This window comes from Acanthaster planci, linkage group LG06, assembly GCF_054643075.1.
Source record: "Acanthaster planci isolate LZ-2023a linkage group LG06, COTS_SCS, whole genome shotgun sequence".
NCBI classification, from domain to species: domain Eukaryota; kingdom Metazoa; phylum Echinodermata; class Asteroidea; order Valvatida; family Acanthasteridae; genus Acanthaster; species Acanthaster planci.
This window is the reverse complement of record NC_141782.1, coordinates 22,008,538-22,030,468: the sequence shown is the minus strand read 5'-3', so window position 1 is coordinate 22,030,468 and position 21,931 is coordinate 22,008,538. Positions and strand designations below refer to the sequence as shown.

Here is a 21,931-nt window from a genome sequence, read left to right as displayed (position 1 = left end):
CCCCTCACCACCACCACCAATCCCGTCCCCCAACCTAGCACAAACAACGACAGGCACATGAATGTGACACAGAGTTCGACACTTGCAATGTCACATGGTAAAATCTGGAGTTGGTAACATTCAGCTTCAAATTTATTATTCGCAAAAACAAATAGTCATATTTCAGCAGATATGTCCACAACGGTCCACCATTAACATTGTCACACAGCTCCTTTCAGCAGATGTGCAGCTTTCTCCGAATGAGTTGATTGTAGCCGTAAATTATGGTGAGGTACATTTTTTGGATACATATAAATTGCATATTGTTCAAGTTTATATGCCTTTACAGTTACTGTATGACTATACTTCCAAGAAACAGAAATCAGCAAATGAACATAAACATATTTGCTGTTAATTTCTCTGACAAAAAAAATGTACTTTGGATACTATATAAAATATTCATAAACAGCTTTAAATAGTTCCATTATAAAATAAAGCAGTAAATTGTTTCAATCAAATATCCATAATTTAGGCCTATTTCAGTGGTTTCAATTTGGTTTGTTTTTGTAGGTTTTCATGTTTGGTTTGCCATCAACTTTTTATTTCACTTCCAAGTGTTTTATACCATGTGACAAATACTTAATATTGATTCCAACAATTTCAGTACTTTTCATTTTTAATGTGATTTATTGTCTGACAGTTACATTGGTTATTCAAAACTTTTATTTATCTCATCATGGAAGTAGTTTTAGATGGACTGTCCATGAAGTTTTTCTACAATCCCTGAAACTGTCAAATGTGATAACATACTGTACGTACACAAAGATATATCTGTTATTAAAAAGCTCTGAATATAAAATAATTGAGTAGACATGAGGAATATATAAAAGTGATCTTTAACCACTTCCTGCCGGGGATTCCGGTAACCGGACATGTATGCTTTATATGCATAGGCGGGGTCTCCGAAATCAGACAAAGGGAACTGGGCCTTGTAACAAAAGACCATACTCGGGAACAAAAGACCAGGCTGCTGGGCATTACTGATTTTTTTATACTCTCAAAAGTGGAGATAATCCAGCCTTGTTTTGAAACAGTATACCACGGTTTGAGGCATTTAGTGCGAGCAGATAACCACCAGGGACAAAAGTGCTCCACCACCGAAGCGATGAGCCACACAGCACCGCTGCACGTTAATCTGGGCCCTATTGAAAAGAGGTCAGCAGCGCACTGTGCCGGGTTCGTGAACAAAAGAAAATTACATAACGCCGCACAAGCTGGGCTCTTTTTACGAGGCTGCAGGCCTGGCTGAAATACTCGGGCGTCAATACATTTTGCCTGTCAGGCTAGAGTAGCCACCAGACAGTAGTTCGTATGGGTGTAAATGTCCATTAAATGAAGATGGCAATTTTTAAAGAATTTTGCAAACAGAAATTATCCCACCCCAGCATCATCAACATTGATAACTGCCACCAGCACGAAGTGGTTAAGGTCTTTTTGAAAAATGAAAACATCAATCTTAACAATGAAAATGCAACAATGAGTAACATGAACGGCAACAAATTACATTTACACCTTCCTTAGAATAAAAATGTGGTATGAATACTGAAGTGAAGCGTAAAAGGGTCATTCTATAAATTTGGAGTCCAATTTTTGGTGTCCCTATCAGATCCAACATGATTTTTTTACATTTACATGTAGAACACATTCTTTAATTTCTAAGCGTGATTTGGTAGTGTGAATTATCTGCAAAACAATAAATGTAGCTTGGAGTCAATTTCAATGGTATTTCCAGGTCAAATTACATAGGTTGCATGTAACATGGACATAAAAATGTCACACATTCGGACCCTGAATCTATGTAATGCCCCAAAAAGGAAACCCTGACCAGACTCAATCCAACAATATTCAGTGTTCTTTAAAACTCGAACAAAGTAGGAAGGATTTACCCTACAAGAGCAGTGTTATCTTAGCCCATCTCACAGCCAGGGGCGGATTTCACCCCTTAAGAGTAAGAACTCGGCTGTGCCTCATTCGATTTTTGGCAGAGACACTCCTTATCACTACAAATGTGACGTTTGATCTTACATCAAATGGACCGCTTTGTTGTCACAGTCATTTTAAATTCAAGGTTACATGCATGCCAGCCCATGTCCATTGAGCACTGCAGTGGAAAAGTATACATTCGGAAAATGTGCGCTGTGCGAGAATGGTATGTTCAATTTTCACAACACTGGTGTCAAAATGACCACACGGAGTGACCTGTACTCTAAAAACTCCTAAAGGTTCAACTCCTGAAAAAAAAGTTAAGTCCCCCCCCAGCTCTTATAAGGTGAAACTTGAATGATCTATTTTAATTAAGGCCTTTATAAATCCCTCTCACCTGATTGGTGAGTCGTCGATCACATGTCACTGAATTATTTGTACAAACAATAGGACTGTACCACAAAAAACAGAAGTTCTATTCCATGAAAATAGAATCTTCTATTCCACAGTCAAGCTGGGTCTTTCTGGGACATATTCAAGAGTTTTTTAGAATTATTTTTCATATTCACAGAATGGAAATAATAGTTTCCTTTCAGGATAATTGGTTTTGTTTCATTCGGCCTTGTCTCTTGGAATGAAATATTCTGTCTGTCAATCCATAAATGTATCCATACCACAACACGAATGTGACAAAGCCAATCACAGGTCAAATGTCACAAGCTAATCAGAAGTAAAATCTAGTTAATTACCAGTCAGATTATGAATAGTGAAAAGACAGGGATGACCATATATATAACAAACAATTGTTTTGGAGGCAGTTAATTGACTATGACTGACTTAAGATGACTTGATTTTACTCCTGGGTTAAGTAAAACAAAGGAGATAATCCCAGAGCAAAGGTTTGAAGCACAATTAGTACACTAACTGAGAGACTCATTATCTGCTATTGACATAGAATCCTACTGGAATTGTGATTCAATTTTCATGGGTAGGGCCTCTTGCTCGGAAACCGTCATCTTCAGGAGGTGGAGACCTTACCACTTGGACTACTCCATCACCTTGTGTCACCTGCCTACCTTCCTCCTTCTTAGGTCTTGGTAGAGACGGAAGGAAAAGCTTCTCCAGGTTAGCGCAGGGGTACTCGATGGCTAGCGCAAGGAAGATGGCAATGAAGTAGGAGATAGATGCCACGCCAGCAAAGTAAAAAGCCTGAGTAGAGAAAAAAAAATGAAATCAATGCACACTAAGTCAAAATCAGAATGTTTTCCACAGGTTACATACCTACAGGTCTATTTCCAAACTATGGCTTCATTTTTCAGCTTCATCTTAATCTGTAACTGAGGAATTTTTTTAAAGTCCTACGAATGTCCTAACCTCTGGCCTCGTGCTAAAGGATTTGATGTCCCTGGATTAGATTTAGGCACAAGGCAACAGGTGTAAGTCAGACAAAGTTGGAGACAGAGCCGTAACCCCTCCATCCCCCACATGAGTGTATAGGGTAAATAACCTGTACAATGCAAGGCATGAATTCATCATCTTAAAGCATAGGCCATCCAGATTGTCTAACCAAGAGGAGATTTGATTTACACCTGCTCTGAATGTGCCTAAATTTCCCCACAATTCTGAAAACTGAGTCAATGAAAATGTCCGTCAATATTTCATGTTGTGCTCGTCCTTGCCCTTTAAATAAAGAACCTTTCATACTTTTTAGACTGAACATGTTTTGCCAAAGGAAAAGTTGTAATTCCTCTCAAGTACATGTCTGACCACCTTTGATCTGCTGCTAATAAGCAGTGAACCCAATTTTTCCCAATCCAATTCAAACTGGTTAGGGATTCTTTTAAGGAACATTGTTGATTTAAAGCAAAAACTTACAGTCAAATAGACTGAGAAGTGCCAAGGGCTAGCAAAATTATCGTAGAACACTAAAATGACGATGGGATGGATCAAGTAGGCAGAAAAGGTGACTCTGCTAAGAGGTACCCAGAAATGCCAGGACAGGAAACTGTTAATCCATCCTGCAAAATATCAAGAAATCAAAATGACACAGTTGAGAAAAATTGAGGCTACGGTCATCACACAAAAGACCTCTGCTCGACACTTAATAAGACTTGCTTGGAATGTCTGGTGTGGGAAGAAAGATGAACATGGGTTGGTTCTGTAGGTACATTTGACTTTTAAGGTTGGCCCACAAAGTCAAGAATTCCTGTATCACTTTTTAAAAAACTGTAGTAGTCTGTTCAACTGTAGAAAAAAGGTAACACAGCTCTTAAAACAGGATTTCTTGACAAGTTGTCAAATGCTTTGCAACTGTTACCGCCACTCCAGCGCGTAGTAAGCGGGGGTGTCGGGGGAGGTGTGGGAGGGTGTTGCATCCCCCCCAATAATTCTTTTCAGTCGGCAAATAAAGGGTCAGTTGGCAAATGACACTGAAATTGACGTCATGAATTATTGATGTACATCGACCAGTCAGCAAATTGACCCTGGCACACCCCCCCAAAGAAAATACCTTCGCTACGCTGCTGAACACATCCTCTTCACAAATAACTACAAATCAATTACAGTTTTTACCTCCATATCCATACTTGCATGCGTATACCATCCAAGCTAGGGACAACGCCCAGACAAAACGACTGACTGAGGCATAGACAATAGAAGCCGGCCTAGACATTGGTGATTTGGTACTAGGATACAATCCATATACCACACTCATCGCCAAGGCAGCAGCAGCTAGCCAACCAATCAGGGCCAAAGCCTGCAAAAAATTAAACAATGCCAACTCAGGAAAGTGATGAGACACAGACAATGTTCCTGGTCAGTACTGATGAAATGGTGGCGACATTGTTGATCCGACAGATCTCATTCTGTGACGAAATCAACCGAGGCTGCATACTGACATCCATTGTAAGGACAGTCTTATTTCTTGAACCCACTGTCATCTCTAAACTGTGATAGACAATTCAATTTAATGACAAGTCACATAATGAGCAACGAAAACAGACTGCCTTGTGGGGACTTCAAAGTTATATCCCACACATTTACAGAAGAGGGAGAAAGAATTTCACTGGGGATTTTGGAGTGCTACCATAAACTTACTGGGTTCAGTTTCACTTTGCGGTTGCCAATGCGATGCATGATGTAGCCTAGACCAATACCGACCAGGTAAGGAGAGATACGGCAGTACGGTTTGCCATACACCAAGGACATATAGTCATTACTTTGCATTCCCCTGAGGTGAAATAAAAGCATGCAACAATAATCCAGGGAATTGGTGAACATGAGCCCCTCAGCATCTGTGAAAGCTAGAAGGAATTGACTGATTTTTAGCTTCGACATAGCCAAGGCACAGATTAAAAATACACCATACAACCTTGATCAAATGGCCCCCAGTTCAACACCCTTTCCTGTTCAGAATTTTACAAAATCTTTCCTGCTTACAGATACTTTGTTTAGCCCACATGGGGTACACTTGTACATATAAAGTGCTGAGAACTGGGCCTCTGTTACAGCAAGGGCTATAAATAGAACTTTGAACAGATATCCTATGGTTGGGTTGGAACTGCATAAGAGCTTAGGATAAGAAATACACAACACGTAGTCAAAAACGATTTGCAATTCATTGTGGGACTTTGTTCTATCAACCTGTATTACTGTGAATGAGTTACCTAATTCAAATGCAGGCAATTAACAGAGATCATGCTACCCATTCCAACATCTTAACACTGTACATGTTGCAGGTAATGCCTGGGCCATGATGACAGTATAGGGATGAGTTATTACTGCAATTGGACCACATTGTGGTTAATTTTCCCTTATCACCATGCAATGGGCTTTGTCAGGAATTTATGGGGGGGCGGGTAAAGCACTTTTTTTGCACGGAAAATTCCTGATTTTTAATCTTTTATTACATTTCTTTGTCCTTTTTCAAAATTCTTTTTCATTTTCCAATTTTTTTCTGAGGCATAAGTTTCTCTCATAACGACCTGGCCTCCAACATACAACATGAACATGGTTTCTTAGAACTATTAGACAAAATACCCTTAAGAGAGAGTGAAAGCAAGTTGAAGAAAAACTTACGTCAATACGTCCAGTATGTCTATTTTTAGGTCATAGATACCGATGATCAAACCGGTACTAATGAATGATGCCAGAAGTGTAGCAATCAAACTCAACCAGCCAAACACAGGAAAGCTTTTAGGATGGTGACAGGGTACAAATAACATTTATGACTGACGAGACATACAAAACATGCATGCAGGTTGAGAAGACACAGGCAAATACAGATTTGGAGCACAATTTCCGATGATTAAAGGACTGCTTACACTTAAGGCAAATATAAAGGCCATGTGAATTTGAAATAGGTTCAGGTTTTGCAACTTCACAACACACACATTCATCTGACATCATAAATTTGCATCACATACACTTTCAAGCCAAGTACAAACTGACCTCAGTTCAATCACTGGACAGCACACCATTCATGCCAAACTAATTACTTGGAAGTTAGCAACATCTTTATCGGCAACTTACTAGAACAATGGAACTAGAAGCAATGGACTGATGACAAAGAACTGCATGTCATTGGCCAAGTACCAGGTCCAGCCCATACACTGAAGAGGAAAATTAGTCAGTATAACTGTGTGTGGAAAATCAAGTCAAAGTGAGAACTACTTGTATGCAGTCAGTCTGGGGAGGAATGAGATAGGAAACCATACAGGCTGACATGTACATCTTGTGACATTAAGTTATCTTATATTCCCCGCAGAAATCTTTATGCATACAAACAGGATTAGGCTGTCTCTGTAGTGAAGCCAACATACCGCGTAGAAGTCTCACATAACAATTATTTAATGTGAAACAATTTATTTCTTTTCTTCCTTTCTGTTTTTCTCCTGTTGTTGGGAGATTGTGAGAAGGGGCCAAGGTTTACTTAGAAGGGCTGGAAGCAATGCAAGCCAGCAACTACCAACAACACTTCAGATGAAGGAAATGTGATACTCCAAACAATGGAACTTGCTGATTGGTGTACTCAAATAACCTCCAATAACAGTGCAAATATTAAAATGACCAGTGGTCAAATGTTACAGTCTCAAAGGTCCTTTGAACTAATACAAGGGAGTTCTTACCTGACTCAGGAAAGTGGTTGGGTAGAAGTTACTGATATACAGTAAGCTACTCCACCAATACGATGAGCACAATGGTCTAAGGGTATTCTGTTGCCAAATTGGACCCTCGCCAAAGAACTGTGGTATGTACATCCAGATCAAGATGACGAAAGCGAAAAGAGGGGTCAATCTAAAAGTGATTAAATTGGAGGCAAATCACCAAAAAATGTAAGACATGCAACCCTGAAGCATCATCAAAGTCAAAGTGTGAACTGATTTTCAAATTTGACTGTCAACAATGTCTAATTTTGAATTATTTTGTCAAATTATCAATATAAATAGGAGGTCACATAATCTCATTTCCTGATGGTCAAACCAGTTTTTGTAACATTCAATGAAAGTAGAAGTCACAGAAGGATTCATCCACATTTCGCACAGAACACAATCCTCCTTACGATGAGTTTAATGTCTTGCTCACCTCCAATAGCGATGGAAGTAGAAGAGAGCCCACGTCTTGACTGTCCTTAATTCCCGAAAACGACCAAAGGTAAGGTACGCCAACAAGAACCCGCTGTGCAGATTGAAAAGGAAAACAGGACAATATGTACATCACTCCATGACTTCACTGTCAAAGAGTTCAATCCCAAGAAAAGAAGAAGCCATACTTTGAAAAGCCAGAAAGTTAAAAGTCCTGAACCTAAACATCATTTGTACAAAATGGTATCTTAATTTGATCTTTCAACCTTAAATTATAGGACAAAAAGAAGACATACATTATTAGGAGGCTTACAGGAAGCAGACTGCAAGTCCACTGAATATAAAGTATGATGAAAAAAACCCAATGCTATCAGGCTCAAACTGGGGGACAAAGTGAAATAGTGGTACTTGCACTTCATAAACAGGCTCCCAGGAGTTAGAGCTGTAAATGAGGAGAGCGGTGTCAAAATTTCCTCTGAATTACCTCAAGAAAAAGAAGGAGTCGACAGCAAAGAATGCATTAGCCACAGCTTGAAAGCCAAAATGATCTTTGATCCAACTGATGATAGTTGGGGCATTGTCTGTCAAATAGAAAACAAGGCAACAACTTGAAACGAAAGTATGGAATGCCCTTCACTAGAAATAAACCAATTTGTCAATTCTGATTTAAAACATTTATAATGACATCTGGAATACAATTCATATCCAGAAGTAACCAACTAAATCATCGAGTAAATATGAACTGAAATTGCCTCTAGCCTCAAACATTGGGATATGTTTCTGAGAAATATGGCATGTCCAACTTATAAGCAATTATGCCTCATGCCCAAATGAGAGCGACTGTTTTGCCCGGGTACATATCAACTCAGAAATCAGCATAACAAGTCTAACATGGAGATGAAATGTAACACTTGAGACTTTTGCTTTAAGAGTATATAGTATTCTCCTTACGTGTGATGTTGGCCAGGAAACCAAATACGATGGTGTGACCTAGGATGACCCATGACATGCTGATGACCCGAATACCATTGAGGGCACTGATGGTTTTATCCCCTTGTTTCACGTCCATCAGTTTAGCCAGGTTGCGGTTCAGGGCAAAACACAGAAGAAATCGGACAGCCAAGCCTACCGCCCAAAATATCACCACAAAATACAAATCATTGCTTCATCAATTTCACATCAGTTTAAGGCTCCTGGAATGGAAGTTTGGCTAAATACAAGGGCCTGGCAATAGCACTGGACCTGTGATATCTCCAAGTAAGATGAAGCTGTGAGATTAAACTGGCTCTCTCTGGGTTAAGACATCTGCACTAGTAAGCTGGAAGTCATAGGTTTGAACCCCACCCGAGCAAGGATGTGAATGTTTTGGAAACTGTCTGACCACATTGAGAATACATTGTTAATGTTTATGATGGTGTAGGCAAACCTACTATAAAATCAAAATCCCAAAGTAATGACAAACATTTCAATTAATCTAAAGTTTTCTCCTCAAAAATCCTTAAAAAAATTCCAGAGGGACTCGAATACAACACCATTATGTACACAATGCACACTCAGGAAATGCTTTAACAAAACACTGATTAAAAGCACTTAGCAAACAGGAGATGAGGTTACGGGAAAAAAAAAAATTTCCAACAGTTGTGCATGTGTGTACCAAATGTGAATGAACCTATATGCAGTGCTTTTAGACATTATTAGGACATCATTAAGTTTACGCTATCTCATATGCCTGTTTGGAATACAGTGCAAACCACATGAAGTAACTGTTACCGAGCTGTAGAGTCCTGAATCTTTCAAAATCCATCAATATGTAGGATTTTGGTAGACTTGCACTTACTCTCTTTCTTTGGAGAGTTACTCTCTCTGTTTATCGAGTGTTCAGTTCCCACACCATTAAGTAAGGGTACATCATCAGTTTCTTCAGTAACCTCGTCTGTATCGTCCAGCAACTTGAAGGGTGTTAGGAGGCTTTCTACCAGTGTCACATAGAGAGACTTCTTGAGTTGGAGCTTCAGGTATTCATCATACAAGGCACCAATGATCATCAGGGATGCAATAGCACAGCAAAGAATTCTGGGAAAGACAAATGTAATTCCCGATTATGTACCAGTAAGATGTACATGGTTTAAATGAACTACGTTATTGGATCATTGCATCATAACTGTACCTTTACTTTCACAATCAATGTATGTAAGGAAGAGATTCCATGCTTATTACCTATAAAGTTATATAATCCTATTCATGTTATAATGTTCCATTTATTGTTACCTTTACCTAGGTGTATTCCTTCTAATCTTAATTCGAAATCCCTGTTTCCCAAAGTATACATGAACTACTGACTTTTACTGATTTGTAACTCACCAAAACTTACTGGAGGTCATGGGAAACAAACAAACGTTCAATGACTATGTGTAATATTGAACATGTAGTTTGAAACATCACTGACTTTGAAATAAGGCACATTATTTGAGGTTTTGAATTATTGAATTTACACATTATTTCTAAATTTTTGTTGTGCTCCATCCAAAGTGTCATAGACCCAGGCCCTTAATGCAGTCTTTAAAACAAAAGACTCCTTTCCAATACACACAAGATCTAAGGTTTTATCACAGAAATGAAACAACAGGTACCAGCGATTCCCTGATTGTTTGGGGAAGACAGTACAACTTTTAAAACGGCTATTTCTTTTTTTCAGTTTCCCTTTTTAAAGTAACCAAAACGGAGACTGGTGAAGTTTTTCTCTCACAGAACTACTTGATACACTAAGTAGTAGAATCTATAAGTAACTATCATGCCAGAAATAAAGACCAATGCTGTATGCAGTGTTGTCTAACTCTTTAAAATCTGTGCTGGTTCTCTTACCATTCGGAAAGCCAATGAAAAGATCATTAACTTCAAAAGTTAACTATTTATCAATTTAAGACTGAAAAATTGAAATAGAAAATTAGACTGTAATTGGTAACCTGAAATGTTGTACTATCGGTCTGTCAAATGAACGATCAAGTTTAGTCCCTACAATTTCCACACTAACTTATATATGGTTGATAAGTGAATTTTTCCTTGTTTCAAAAGTCCATCCAACAAGATAATAAGCTGTGCCAACGCCTCCCAAAAAGAAGAAAATAGACGAATTAGGAAATTGCCAAGAGAAGTGAATGATTCCATAAGTAGAACAAAGAAAAAATGATCCAAAGTTTGCAGGCTGCATTGTTCAACTAAAAATTCATATTTATGTAAGGTCTTCACCTGAACTTACACAATATTCTTATCGAAAATTACCCGTGGTCAAAGAATTAATCAAAGTTGACCTTGTTGTACCTCTCAGACTAGAGATAGCATTGTTCAGGTTTAAGATGGCTGCTGGATCACAGGTCCACACAGTAAACAGTAATTTGTCAAAGTTCATGTTTCATCATGGTCTACAAGTTTCCATCTATATATACATGTACAATTAATTACTGGCTACACAGCAAATGTTACACTCTAACACATCAAGAAACCTACACTGTCAAGATGAATCCAGTGTTATATGGTATTGCTGGGTGCTTGGTGCATATTGCTGACCCTTCTGTCAGTGCATCAGTAGGTATACCAAACCTCTCCAGTAAATTAAGGCCATCTGTAGGAAACATTCCCCAAAAGAAGGAAAAACCGATGCTTCTTTTAAGAAAATTTCTGAAGTACATGTACTTGTAAAATACAGTCTGATTCCTAAGCATCTTTGAAATATCACAACTCATAAATGTATAAAACATTTACTTTTGAAAGTTTTTGGCAGTACTTATTTTTAGTTATCTTCTTAGTTTGTAGAGAGTGGTTCAGTGGCAGATATCCAATAGAATAATTTTTAGAAATTATAATATATTTATTAAATATCTCACAATTTTGGAAGTTCATGAGATAAATGAAGAAAACAATTTATGATAGTGATGAATTTTGTTTTGTTCTTTTTGTGTGTTTGGTTTTTGTTCCAAACATTAAAACCCTTTCTCTCAAAAGATATGTCAACCGGGATTCCAGCATTCACCCAAAAGATCCTGGAGGACCGACAAGACATCCATCTCACTGCAGTTGGCAGGTGGACAAACTCCCCAAGAAATATTCACTTGTTTCAAGGCAGCCAACCCCGCTAGCGGCCCTGATGATGATGCATTGCCCTGAAAACACACACCAAGTTGATTGACAAAACAAAATAGACTCTGACAACTGCACAGGTTGCAGAGGGGAAATCAGTTTCATTTGAAATTTTAAAACAATTACTTAAAAAGATAAAACTAGTCTAAATTTCACTTCAAGTCCAAAGATATGTACTTCTTTAACAAAAAAGAGATTTTTTCAGGTGTTGGTGCCATAAATGTGAAATACCGTACAAAGGTTTCACAGGCTAACAATCAAGAAATTAGCTTGTATGTTGTGTACATTTATGTTAGACTTGAGCATGACGATGATCACTCATTCAGAAAAGGCTCATTTTTCTTAAGGCCAACATCAGGGTTGTCAGTTCATTAAAAGAAATAGTTTAACAGTTGTGAAGATTAATACTCCCAGGGTTACACCATTCCCTCCATTTTACAAGACAAACCCATTTTTGTTTTTGTACCGATTTTGGAATTAGTTTGGTGATATTCAGAGACAACACAGTCAAGCAGTAGTTGAATCCTTCTATGGCCACACATTCATCGTAGTGTCCTAGCCAGGCTGTGTTCAATTGAAGAATTCCAGCAGGAGGCTTGCCAAATGCATCAAGAGCTAAAAAATAAAGACCCCAAAAACATAGAAACCCTTCAAGCATGACTCAAAAACATGTACAACTCAAACAAAAACAATATGTAGCAATGTTTTCTGGGCAGTACAGATTAAAGTGAAGATAAGAGTTGAGATCTGAAAAGAACAAAACATGGCAATACACGGAAACTAGAACAGCTAAATTAACAAGGTTGCACTCAAGTCTATTAGGACTACATGTACGTCATAAGTTGTGACTGGACCTGTGAAAAGACTTTTAATCGGGAACTGTGAAAGGGCTTGTAGTGAACTCAACCACAACACAGCAAATTCTGGACCATGTCTGTCACTGAATACTCACCAAGTACAACATCCTCCGCCAGAGTCTTTAGGTTACCTTGGAGAAGTCGGTCCACCTCAGCACGGCACTGAGGCGACACTTTGTGACTCATCGAAGTCAAATCATGAAACGGAGATTCTCTGGATTTGTACATCACATCTTTGAACTGAAGGTTAGCTGTGATGGCTGGGAGGCACATGAGGCTTACGACCACCACTCCCAATACAATCATCAAATGAGTTGCCATAGTAACAGATATGAATTTATTTATTAGTATAGCAACATGTAGTCAGTACCCAGGTAGACTTTGATGTTTTTAAGCTGCTGCGACGCTAATTCCTTTGAATGGCAATGTATGTCCCAACTATAACTTTTCAGTAGTAGGACACTTCAGATGTAAATGATAGTGAATTTCTGCAAGGCAAAAAAAGCAAGTACTTTCATTAGAGTTCATAAAGACAGACAGACTGGCATAGATGCATCTGTCTTCTCATGGACTGGAAATTTAAATAACTTGGTTTCACTTGCTGTTGATGTAAATTGGTGAAAATGTATTCAGAATTTCAACTGAGCTCTGACATTTGACTAGTGCACAGCTCAGAGTCTAATTATGAAGAATTTATAAACAGAGAGTTTATGGTTTACTTTCAGTCCAAGTTTTGGTACACTTGTCCTCATCATTTTGTCATAATTTTACGAAAAGAGGTGCTAAAAACTAGAAATACCTGCATGTCTTTTCATGAAAAACAAATCATCAATCCATGAAAAGCCTTTACTGTACAATGTACATGATGTGAACTGTAGAGAGTGCCGTCTTTGAAATACTGAACACCCAGAAGTCAGCAGTGTGATCCCAGAGCAGACAAACACTGATTTCTTATCTCACTATAACAAGCATAGCACACATTGCGTGCTAACAGTTAGTTTAAGTATATGTACATTATCTCAAAACAAATAACTCTGATATTAAGTCACATGTTAAGCCTGTGATGTCCATTACAAAAATAAATCTGATGCAGAAAATGACCCAGTTTAACTCACTTCAAAGTGTGGATTTTATCAATTGATTTTACATTCCTCATTATTCCTTTAGTTTCTTCAACACTGAAGGACTAATCCGTCTGACTTGGTCATTGTTCATTCACTTTTACATGAGCACAGTTCAAGGATAACTGCACTATAGATTTGAAGATCTAGTGTTAATCATGTTAATGTCTCATTTAGTCATGTCAAACGAATGTTGATTTTAAAGTAGGACCTGCGCTAGTCCAATTAACTTGAAGTCTACAAATCGCCTTTTTAACAAATGGCGATTTGTTGAATTCAAGTCACTCGGTTTTAAAAAAGGCGATTTGGAGAGTCCCAGTTACTTGGACTAGGCCTACTATAAAATCAATATTCAAACTGAGATAAACACAATAACTCTTCACGTACTAACACCGGGGTGCTAATTACCTTATTTTTACTTTGTTACAATGTTTCACAGATGCATTTGAAATTGGGAGAGAGTAAACTCTATAGGCCTTAGTAGTTAGAATTGCATGTAAAAATGGACTTTTCCAAAAGAGATTTGAGTGAGGACTGGGGCTTGCTTACCGTCAATCCGTCGCGTCCACGGCCGAACACATTGCCAATCAGCCTCGCTCACCACCGGCCGGCCTCACACTTCCTCCGTCCTTGTAAAGCGCATCGGTTATTTCACTCAACTCCTAATCCCGTGAAAAAAACTCTTTATGAGCAGAGTTCTCTACATTCTGTCAGGTGATGACGGCGTGACTGAAGTTCAGTAGGCATGACGATAGGCCAACGTATAGAGTACGTGCCAAAGTCTTCCATCGTGTGCATATGTGCCAATTCTACAATAAAGTATACCGTACGTGCCGATGTTGAAATTTGCCCTAGCCCTCGACACCTGCACTGTGTCGGTAATTGTGTATACACATCGGCACAGGAACCAAAACGCTATTTGTCAAGTAGCAATCTCTCTGTCCCCTGTAGTTTAAGCTGCACTTCGGAGTTTTTTTTAGCCAAGATGCCTTTTTCGCCAGAGCAGACAGAACACCTTGCTGAGGGTTAGTAGGCCTGTTTGCCCTTTCAGAAACTGTAGACTCGAGAACAGTTCTTCAGTATTTGGCTGTGACAGTCGCTAACTGTACCACTGTAGCTTGCTAGTTAGTTGTATTCAGTTACATGCCGAGATTACACGACCACAACTCAAGTGAAGAACAAGTTCTGCTGCATAACCGCAGTCGTCGATAAATCGAATTATTGCTGGCTTATCTCAGTAACTGTTTCTGAACATATAAATCTTTTCCTACCTCCATGTTTGTGATTCTGCAATTTCCGGTAGGGTTCTTAGTCATGCTATGGGAGAACTACTTGATAGTGATTTAGTTCACTTTTAGTAATCCCGCAGGGGCACGCAACTATTTTGGTGTTAGGGTCTTAGTCTTTTTATGAGGTTTGATGTTACATTTAAACTTTGTCTTTTTATGTCTATACTGTATGCAATTTTTTTTTTCTTTTTTAACCCTTGTAAATTTGACCTGCGAAATAATAAATGAAATGAAACGATTAAACAAAGTACATGTAAGTCATGAGTCACCGTCTGAGCAAATCATTGTATTTTTTTTTTCAGGACATGAGATCAAGTTGTCAAGGGCAATATAAACCTGCCATCATCAGAATATAGTGCCTTCATCCTATTCAGGATTACATTACAAGCACTACTGTGCAAAGCATTATGGGTTCAAGTTACTTGCTAACCTGATATAAATCATGCACATGGCATTCAGAGCACACGTCATGCACATTCAAAGGTGTTGACCTGCTGGAGTTCAAATGAACTCTGCCCAATGAGTACTCAACAAAAATTATGTTATGTATCCCAAAATAGCTGCCCTGCCAAGCAACCCATAAGAACGTTAGGGATTAGCTTGAAATATTGTTTTGATGTACGTCATGACATTTTAGGAGGAGTATTATCGTACAAAATTTGAATGATTCAATCTTGGATTCATTGCAGTTAAAACATGTAAAAAGTAAAGCATCGGGAAAATTATTAATCTATTCTCAATTGTAAATGAAGGGCCTTGCCCATTTACCATTTTGTGATCTAACCGTACATGTAATGTTAAAACAATACATAGTAAAGAAGTTTGTACCTTGCGCAGTGCTCAGCATTATGTTATAAGCTAGACATTTGCTTAAGAAATGGATGGGTTTTTATACATGTATAAGGTTCCAATTTGTGATATTGTGTTCGTTTCGCAGGTGGCCAGTTGCCTCCATTAGGGCAGGGCCAAGTCCGCCTGTACAGCAATCGCTTTTGTCCGTTTGCCCATCGAGCTCGTCTTGTCTTGGCCGCAAAGGAAGTACCGTAAGTTTTATCCACTTCAACCTCATCCAAGTACTTCAGGGCCTTGCTACCCACTACTAGTACTGATTTCTCATCAGGTCTTTTCTGTCTTAATTTGTCTCTTGTAGTTTTCACATTGTCAACATTAACTTGAAGAGAAAACCCCAGTGGTATTTCAGCAAGAATCCACTGGGCACTACCCCATGCTTTGAGAGTGACGGCAAGATTGTGACTGACTCGGCCATCATCTGTGAGTTTCTGAATGATGCACACACCAACAATCCTCTCTGGCCACAGGACCCTTACCAGAAAGCACTGGACAAGATGGTTCTGGAATACTTCGCCAGCAAGGTATGGTACCGGATCATTTCAACAAAGACTTGCTCTTTTCTTCTTATAAACTTACCACAAGGGGTAAAATTCACAGATTATTTCCCACTGAATCATATTAAAGAGGCAATTGTTGAGAAAGAATTAAATTTAATTGACAGGGTAATGAATTTATGGTATTGGGGTTTGCTTGTCAATTCAGTGGGTCTACCAATCACAACATGCTTAATAGCACACACATTTTCAAGAATCTACCTTTCTGCCGAGCCTATATCATGGCATTAAGTCAAAGCATTGTAAGCAGATTACCACCACGCCTGTCTTTCCTTCCCATCCACTGGCCAAGGACCTCTGATACTGCATTATACCACAGATTGTTGTAAGGCCTGGGTACCAATGAGCAACATAGCAGTGTTAAATGAGTTGAGTTCTTCTGTGTCAAACCAGCATAGATTAATTGAGGTATGGTGTGTTTCATTCAAATTTACCCACTTCAGACAATGCCTGTAATATACCAGACCATAGAGGGCGCTAGTCAGTCACTCTTTTTGGATAGTTCTCAGAGCTCACTTTGGAAATAAAAGAGTAGCTGAAGTTGTCACCTAAATGCAGGTCGTCCTGGCTCCATAATAACCCTCCACACATAACAATGCCCTCCTATTGTGTCCGCTTTACTTCCAAGAGGCTGATGGGATTCAATTTCTAAGGAACCTACCAGGTACAGGTTCCCTCATGAACAGTTCAGGGTGGATCCAAAACCAATTTTTAGGGGGAGGGAGGAGACAGCAAATTTTGGGAGGTGAGGCCCAAAGAAATGAGAATTGTATGTATCCTTTGATGGCCTTCTAAAACAGTTGAAAGACTTTCTCTTCACTCAAAAATCATTCTCAAACTACTTTCTGCAGTCGCACTGTTGACATCAGGCAGTGTCGTGAATTTAGAAAATCTGTTTTAGTAGTGTTATTACAATGTATCACAGTGTGTGCATTCGACCTTCTACAGGTCAAATGGCTTTAACCATGTCTTCTCCATCTTGCTTGTTTGACAAACCATACAGGACCATCCATAAGAGGGGGCTTCCCAGTGTAAGCTAATTGAATACACCTTGTGTTTACTGCAGTGCGTGCTGGGATAGAATGGAAATCATAGAATGAGATATGCACGGCTGTCATATGCCACAAAAAGGGAAGTGACAGACGTTTGAGTTACATTTTACATGCGATTACAAGACAAAAACAGGTGCAATCTCACTGTTACCAACTACAGAAAATAATTCCCCAGAAGATTTAAACTGATCTTGCTTACAAAAAATGGCTTTTGGAAATAGAGTTACTCGTATTCATGTGTTTATGGTAGTAGCACATGGCAAGATAAATGTACATAGATGATCTTCATTCTGTCCCACCTTGCACCACAGTAAACAGTGTGTGATATGTCATCTGGACATAGGAGTGTTGGTGCATTTCCTGTACTATTTGTTATCATGCCCCAGGTTTTTCCTTCCCCAGGTTAGTCCAGCTTTCTTCAAATCCTCTTACTATCCAGTCAAGGGGGAAGAAGACAAGTGGTTTGGGGAATATTTGACCCATCTCGCTGTCATCGAAGACAAACTCCAGGAGAGAGGTACTCCATTCTTTGGAGGTAATGAGTTTGCATTCAACAGATGGGACACTAAACTTAAGAAACCAGCGTTGATGTAATAATGCCCTGCCTATGTTCTGATAACAATCATTTCCCTCTCTCTTCTTGAGTAAAGAAATGACAAGTGTAGACAAACATGGTATTCGTTGACTGGACCCAAGAGCAAAAGGTGTCCACAGAGTGCAGGTTCCAAAGACACTGTGTGGACATGCAAAGATCCAGGGGCTGTTGCCCTCTATCTGAAAAAGTTTAAGAAATGGACAGAAATATTTAAGGAAATCAACAAATATCCTCTTATAAGAGTGTTTACAGTGCAAGACAAATTAATACATGAATTTTTGATTCTGAACTACATGAAAAAGGGAAGCCCACTGTCACCCCGACATGTAGATATGTGAGCTCATGTTCCATTTTTCCTTCTTTGACAGGTTCAAAGCCAGGCATGTTGGACTATCTCATCTGGCCTTGGTTTGAACGTCAAGTTGTGTACGGCAATAAATTGTCCTTCGATAAGTTTCCGACTGTACGTACTTCAGATTACTTTTTGTTGAATGCATTGTGCCAGTGTATTCTGAAATGTAACAGGTCCAATTCCCCAATGTGAACAGATTAAGTACACTTATTACCTGATACAACAATTATATATAGTGTGGAGTTATTTATTCTAAGTGCTACTCCTTTGTATGTAGATGCCATCATTGGGGAATCCAGGGAGAGGGGAGGGGACAAATGGAACCGTGCCCTTCCCAAATGAGGCTCTTTGGTGGTTTTTTTTTAAACATGAGAGCATCATTTTGGGGGACTATTTCATTTTTCTAAATCATGTAAAAACCCCATAAAGATTACACCCTCCCCCTCATAATGCTTTCCTTCTGCCAGCAATTTTATTCTTGATCTCGCCGTGGGTGGCATGTTACTTGATTCCAATACATTGGCTCTTCTTTTTGATATAGTTGTCAGCATTCCGAGCAGCAATGAAGCAAGACCTTGCAGTACAGCAAGCTGCTGTGGCCGATGACCTGTACGTCAAACAGTTCAATAATTACATCAATGGTATCTATGATTATGACATCCAATGAAATCAGATGTTATCGTTCATCTCAGAAATGCAGTGTTTCTGCTCACAGAACCTGTCCTGTACAAGTAGATCATACCTAGTATGTGTGGAAAACAACAGGGTGTCTTCCAGGGTTGGCCGGTTCAAACCACCTTGATTTTAAATAACCAATGAAAGTTACAATTTAAATTAGATGATTTAAAAAAAAATTGATTTACATCAATGGTTTTTTTTTAATGGGTAAAATTTTCCATTTGTTCAACTAACTGCACATTCTTCCAGGTTCTACATATTCTAAATGGCAACTACATTTCTCTGGGGCCTTTAGAACCTTCTGATGAAAACTGTGGATGCGTGACAATAGCAAACAGTCCACATTGGCAGAGATTTTCTTGGTCAATTAAATGACGATTAACATCTCTATTACGTGTTTTGTGTCCTTGCTTGTGTTGCCATTCTATAATTGGGTATATTTTATGTATGTTTTATGTTTTTTATTTATTTTATCTTATTACATTCGTTTCGTAATTTTAATTATTTTATTAACTTTGTTATAAGCTTTAACTTTAGTTTTTATTATCTATTTTAATTCCCCAGGGCCCCATGGAAGACCACAGAAATGTGAATGGGTATCCCTGGTAAAATAAAGATAATATATTTAGTGTTGCAGAATTGGTATTTTTATCGATCATTGGTGACGATTTAGACCAATCCAGCATCCAGGAATAGAAGCCATTACTGCAGGGCCATCCTATTTACATGCAGGTGGTACACACATGTCAAATTTCTCTCAGAAAGGGCATTGTGACTTGCCAAAATCAGTGCAGGCGCATGCTCAATGTAACACCCATGTATAAGTGGGATGGCCCCACAGGGATGGCATCTCCTCAGGTTTGTCTATAAAAATGTCTCAATAAGTATGGGATTTTGTAAAATTTACATCAAAATCACATTAAAACAGCATTTTTTTCCAAAAATCTCTTTCTGTTGTTGTGCTGTTGCTATGAGACGGGTAAAAATGTGGCTTTAACATGTTATCAGTCTTGAGTACATGTATTGGGAATGTTAGTTCAGTTTTTCCTTTTTTTGTAGAAATTAAGTTTTGTTATATGTAGTTACTTAAGTACTTCATGGTCTTTCAATAAACTCATACTAATAGATTTTGCAACTCCTGCTTTAACTCTATCATTTGCTATTTAGCTAATACATTTCACACCCCCAGTGAGCTTGACTTGGTTTGAGACTGCATTTGGCACCCCTGCCTCAAGCTTTCCAATACACCGTCCATCACCACTTCTAAAGATTTGTAGAAAGGATTTAAAGAACACTTTTCCGGTTTTCAGGAGTGAATTTTTTTTTCCATTTACAATTCCCAAAAAATCTTATTGTACATTGGTTTAAGGAATGTGATCAACATGAGTGCATTCGGGGATCCAGGGCATTCATGAGCACGCCATGACTTTTTGATGACTCCACATCTTAAAATACAATTTACAGTCGAACACATTAGAACAGCGCTGTTAATACAAGGTCATATTTATAACGAGGACAATTGTCGGCCCAAGTCTTTGGTTTTCTGCTTTCAATTATAGATAATACAAGGTAACTATTATAACGAGTTAATTTGTAAAGTCTTAAGGACCTTGTTATAGCTGTTTTACTGATACGTACTGATGCATGTGAGATATTAAAGTGGGGGCAGTAGAGGGTTGAACTGGAGGGCTGCATTCTATCTCCTGTGGAATACCCTGTAGCAATACATAAACTGCAGATTCAGCAGTATCAAGGGTATGGAAATCCCAGTTACCATGGTTACACCAAACTGTCTGACAATCGAGTAAGATAGACTGGTTGAGGATGCATCCACTAAATCGTTGGATTTCTGCGCACAAGCTCATTAATACACAGGTCATAATCAGGAAGGATTGTAGAGATATTTTTATAACTCGCGAATTTGGGACTGGTAGTTTCCCATTTGGTGTTATTTCACAAAAGCCCCAACCTGTGGGCCTATTTTGGATATAGGGAGGTGGCTACATTCAAAACTGAGCGCATTACTACTATTTTGGGATATCTTCGGGAAAGGTGAATAGAAAAATATTGCGTGGCTAACCCCGATAAAATTGAAATGAAAAGTGTAATTCTGGCCATAATCTTGAATTTCCAGTGAGGCCTACCTCTTCCCAGGAGTCAACAGGTAGCACTATTTTGGTCTGATTTTGCAGCGTTTCCTGTGAGCGTGTATTTGGTGCAGTGCAACCTTGAGCATATCAGTGAATCCAGAGCTGAAGTAGAGTACAATTTTCAAAGCTGATTTAGTGAACGACATCATGCATCTCACATGGCACACCTGCGTTTAACTTTTATCATCCAGAACCAGTGATCCGTCACGAAAACGCATCGGCTAAAAACACAAAACATAAAGCCTATGGTCTGTGTCAGGCAAAAATGTAATTTTCTTTGCACAGTAAATGTGAGTAGTGTAATTAGGTTGGTTTGATGTGAATGAACTCTTTGAGGGGTGTGACCTGGTTGGTCTGCCCATGGAAAGCCTAACTTTTTCTTGGTAGGTGTCACAGTTCAGAGCTCAGTTCCAAGCGCCGTAAACCTACGGGCCAACACACACTGGTGAAGCCTGATTATATTTCCATCTGACTACATCTGACAATCAGCGGTAAAGAAAATGACAAAACTTCCCAGAGATGGATTTGTAAGTTGAGGAAATCAAAGTGCCCAAACAATTGTTCAGGTTTTCTGGTGATTTCAATGTCAGAAAATCACACCTTCATGTAACCCTTTACCGTTCTTGTCAAACAAACTATGTTCTGCTATGAAGTCTCATAATCGTGTCATGCTATGAAGGTATTTTGCAATATCTAAAAAAAAAACCTCACTTTGAAATGTCACACAGTCTCCATATGAACTGAATAAACAAA

At 38.7% G+C, this 21,931-nt stretch overlaps 2 protein-coding genes across 2 annotated transcripts; one reads left to right on the top strand and one right to left on the bottom strand.

The window, feature by feature from the left end:
• Nucleotides 1-90: 90 nt before the first annotated feature.
• Nucleotides 91-14,344, bottom strand: LOC110980068 (nose resistant to fluoxetine protein 6-like). Its single transcript, XM_022236381.2, has 16 exons — nt 14,206-14,344; nt 12,631-13,023; nt 12,145-12,293; nt 11,572-11,701; nt 11,049-11,163; nt 9,382-9,617; nt 8,496-8,669; nt 8,029-8,125; nt 7,546-7,638; nt 7,089-7,257; nt 6,493-6,572; nt 6,040-6,153; nt 5,059-5,191; nt 4,534-4,717; nt 3,838-3,980; nt 91-3,171 (listed from the first exon to the last, which is right to left on the bottom strand). Exons 2-16 carry the CDS (start codon nt 12,854-12,856, stop codon nt 2,938-2,940), a joined length of 2,277 nt encoding a protein of 758 aa, XP_022092073.2. The 5' UTR covers nt 12,857-13,023; nt 14,206-14,344; the 3' UTR covers nt 91-2,937.
• A 57-nt stretch (nt 14,345-14,401) lies between these two features.
• On the top strand, nt 14,402-20,163 carry LOC110980069 (glutathione S-transferase omega-1-like). Its single transcript, XM_022236385.2, has 6 exons — nt 14,402-14,681; nt 15,883-15,988; nt 16,096-16,318; nt 17,806-17,938; nt 18,367-18,461; nt 18,892-20,163. Exons 1-6 carry the CDS (start codon nt 14,402-14,404, stop codon nt 19,015-19,017), a joined length of 963 nt encoding a protein of 320 aa, XP_022092077.2. The 3' UTR covers nt 19,018-20,163.
• Nucleotides 20,164-21,931: the final 1,768 nt, after the last annotated feature.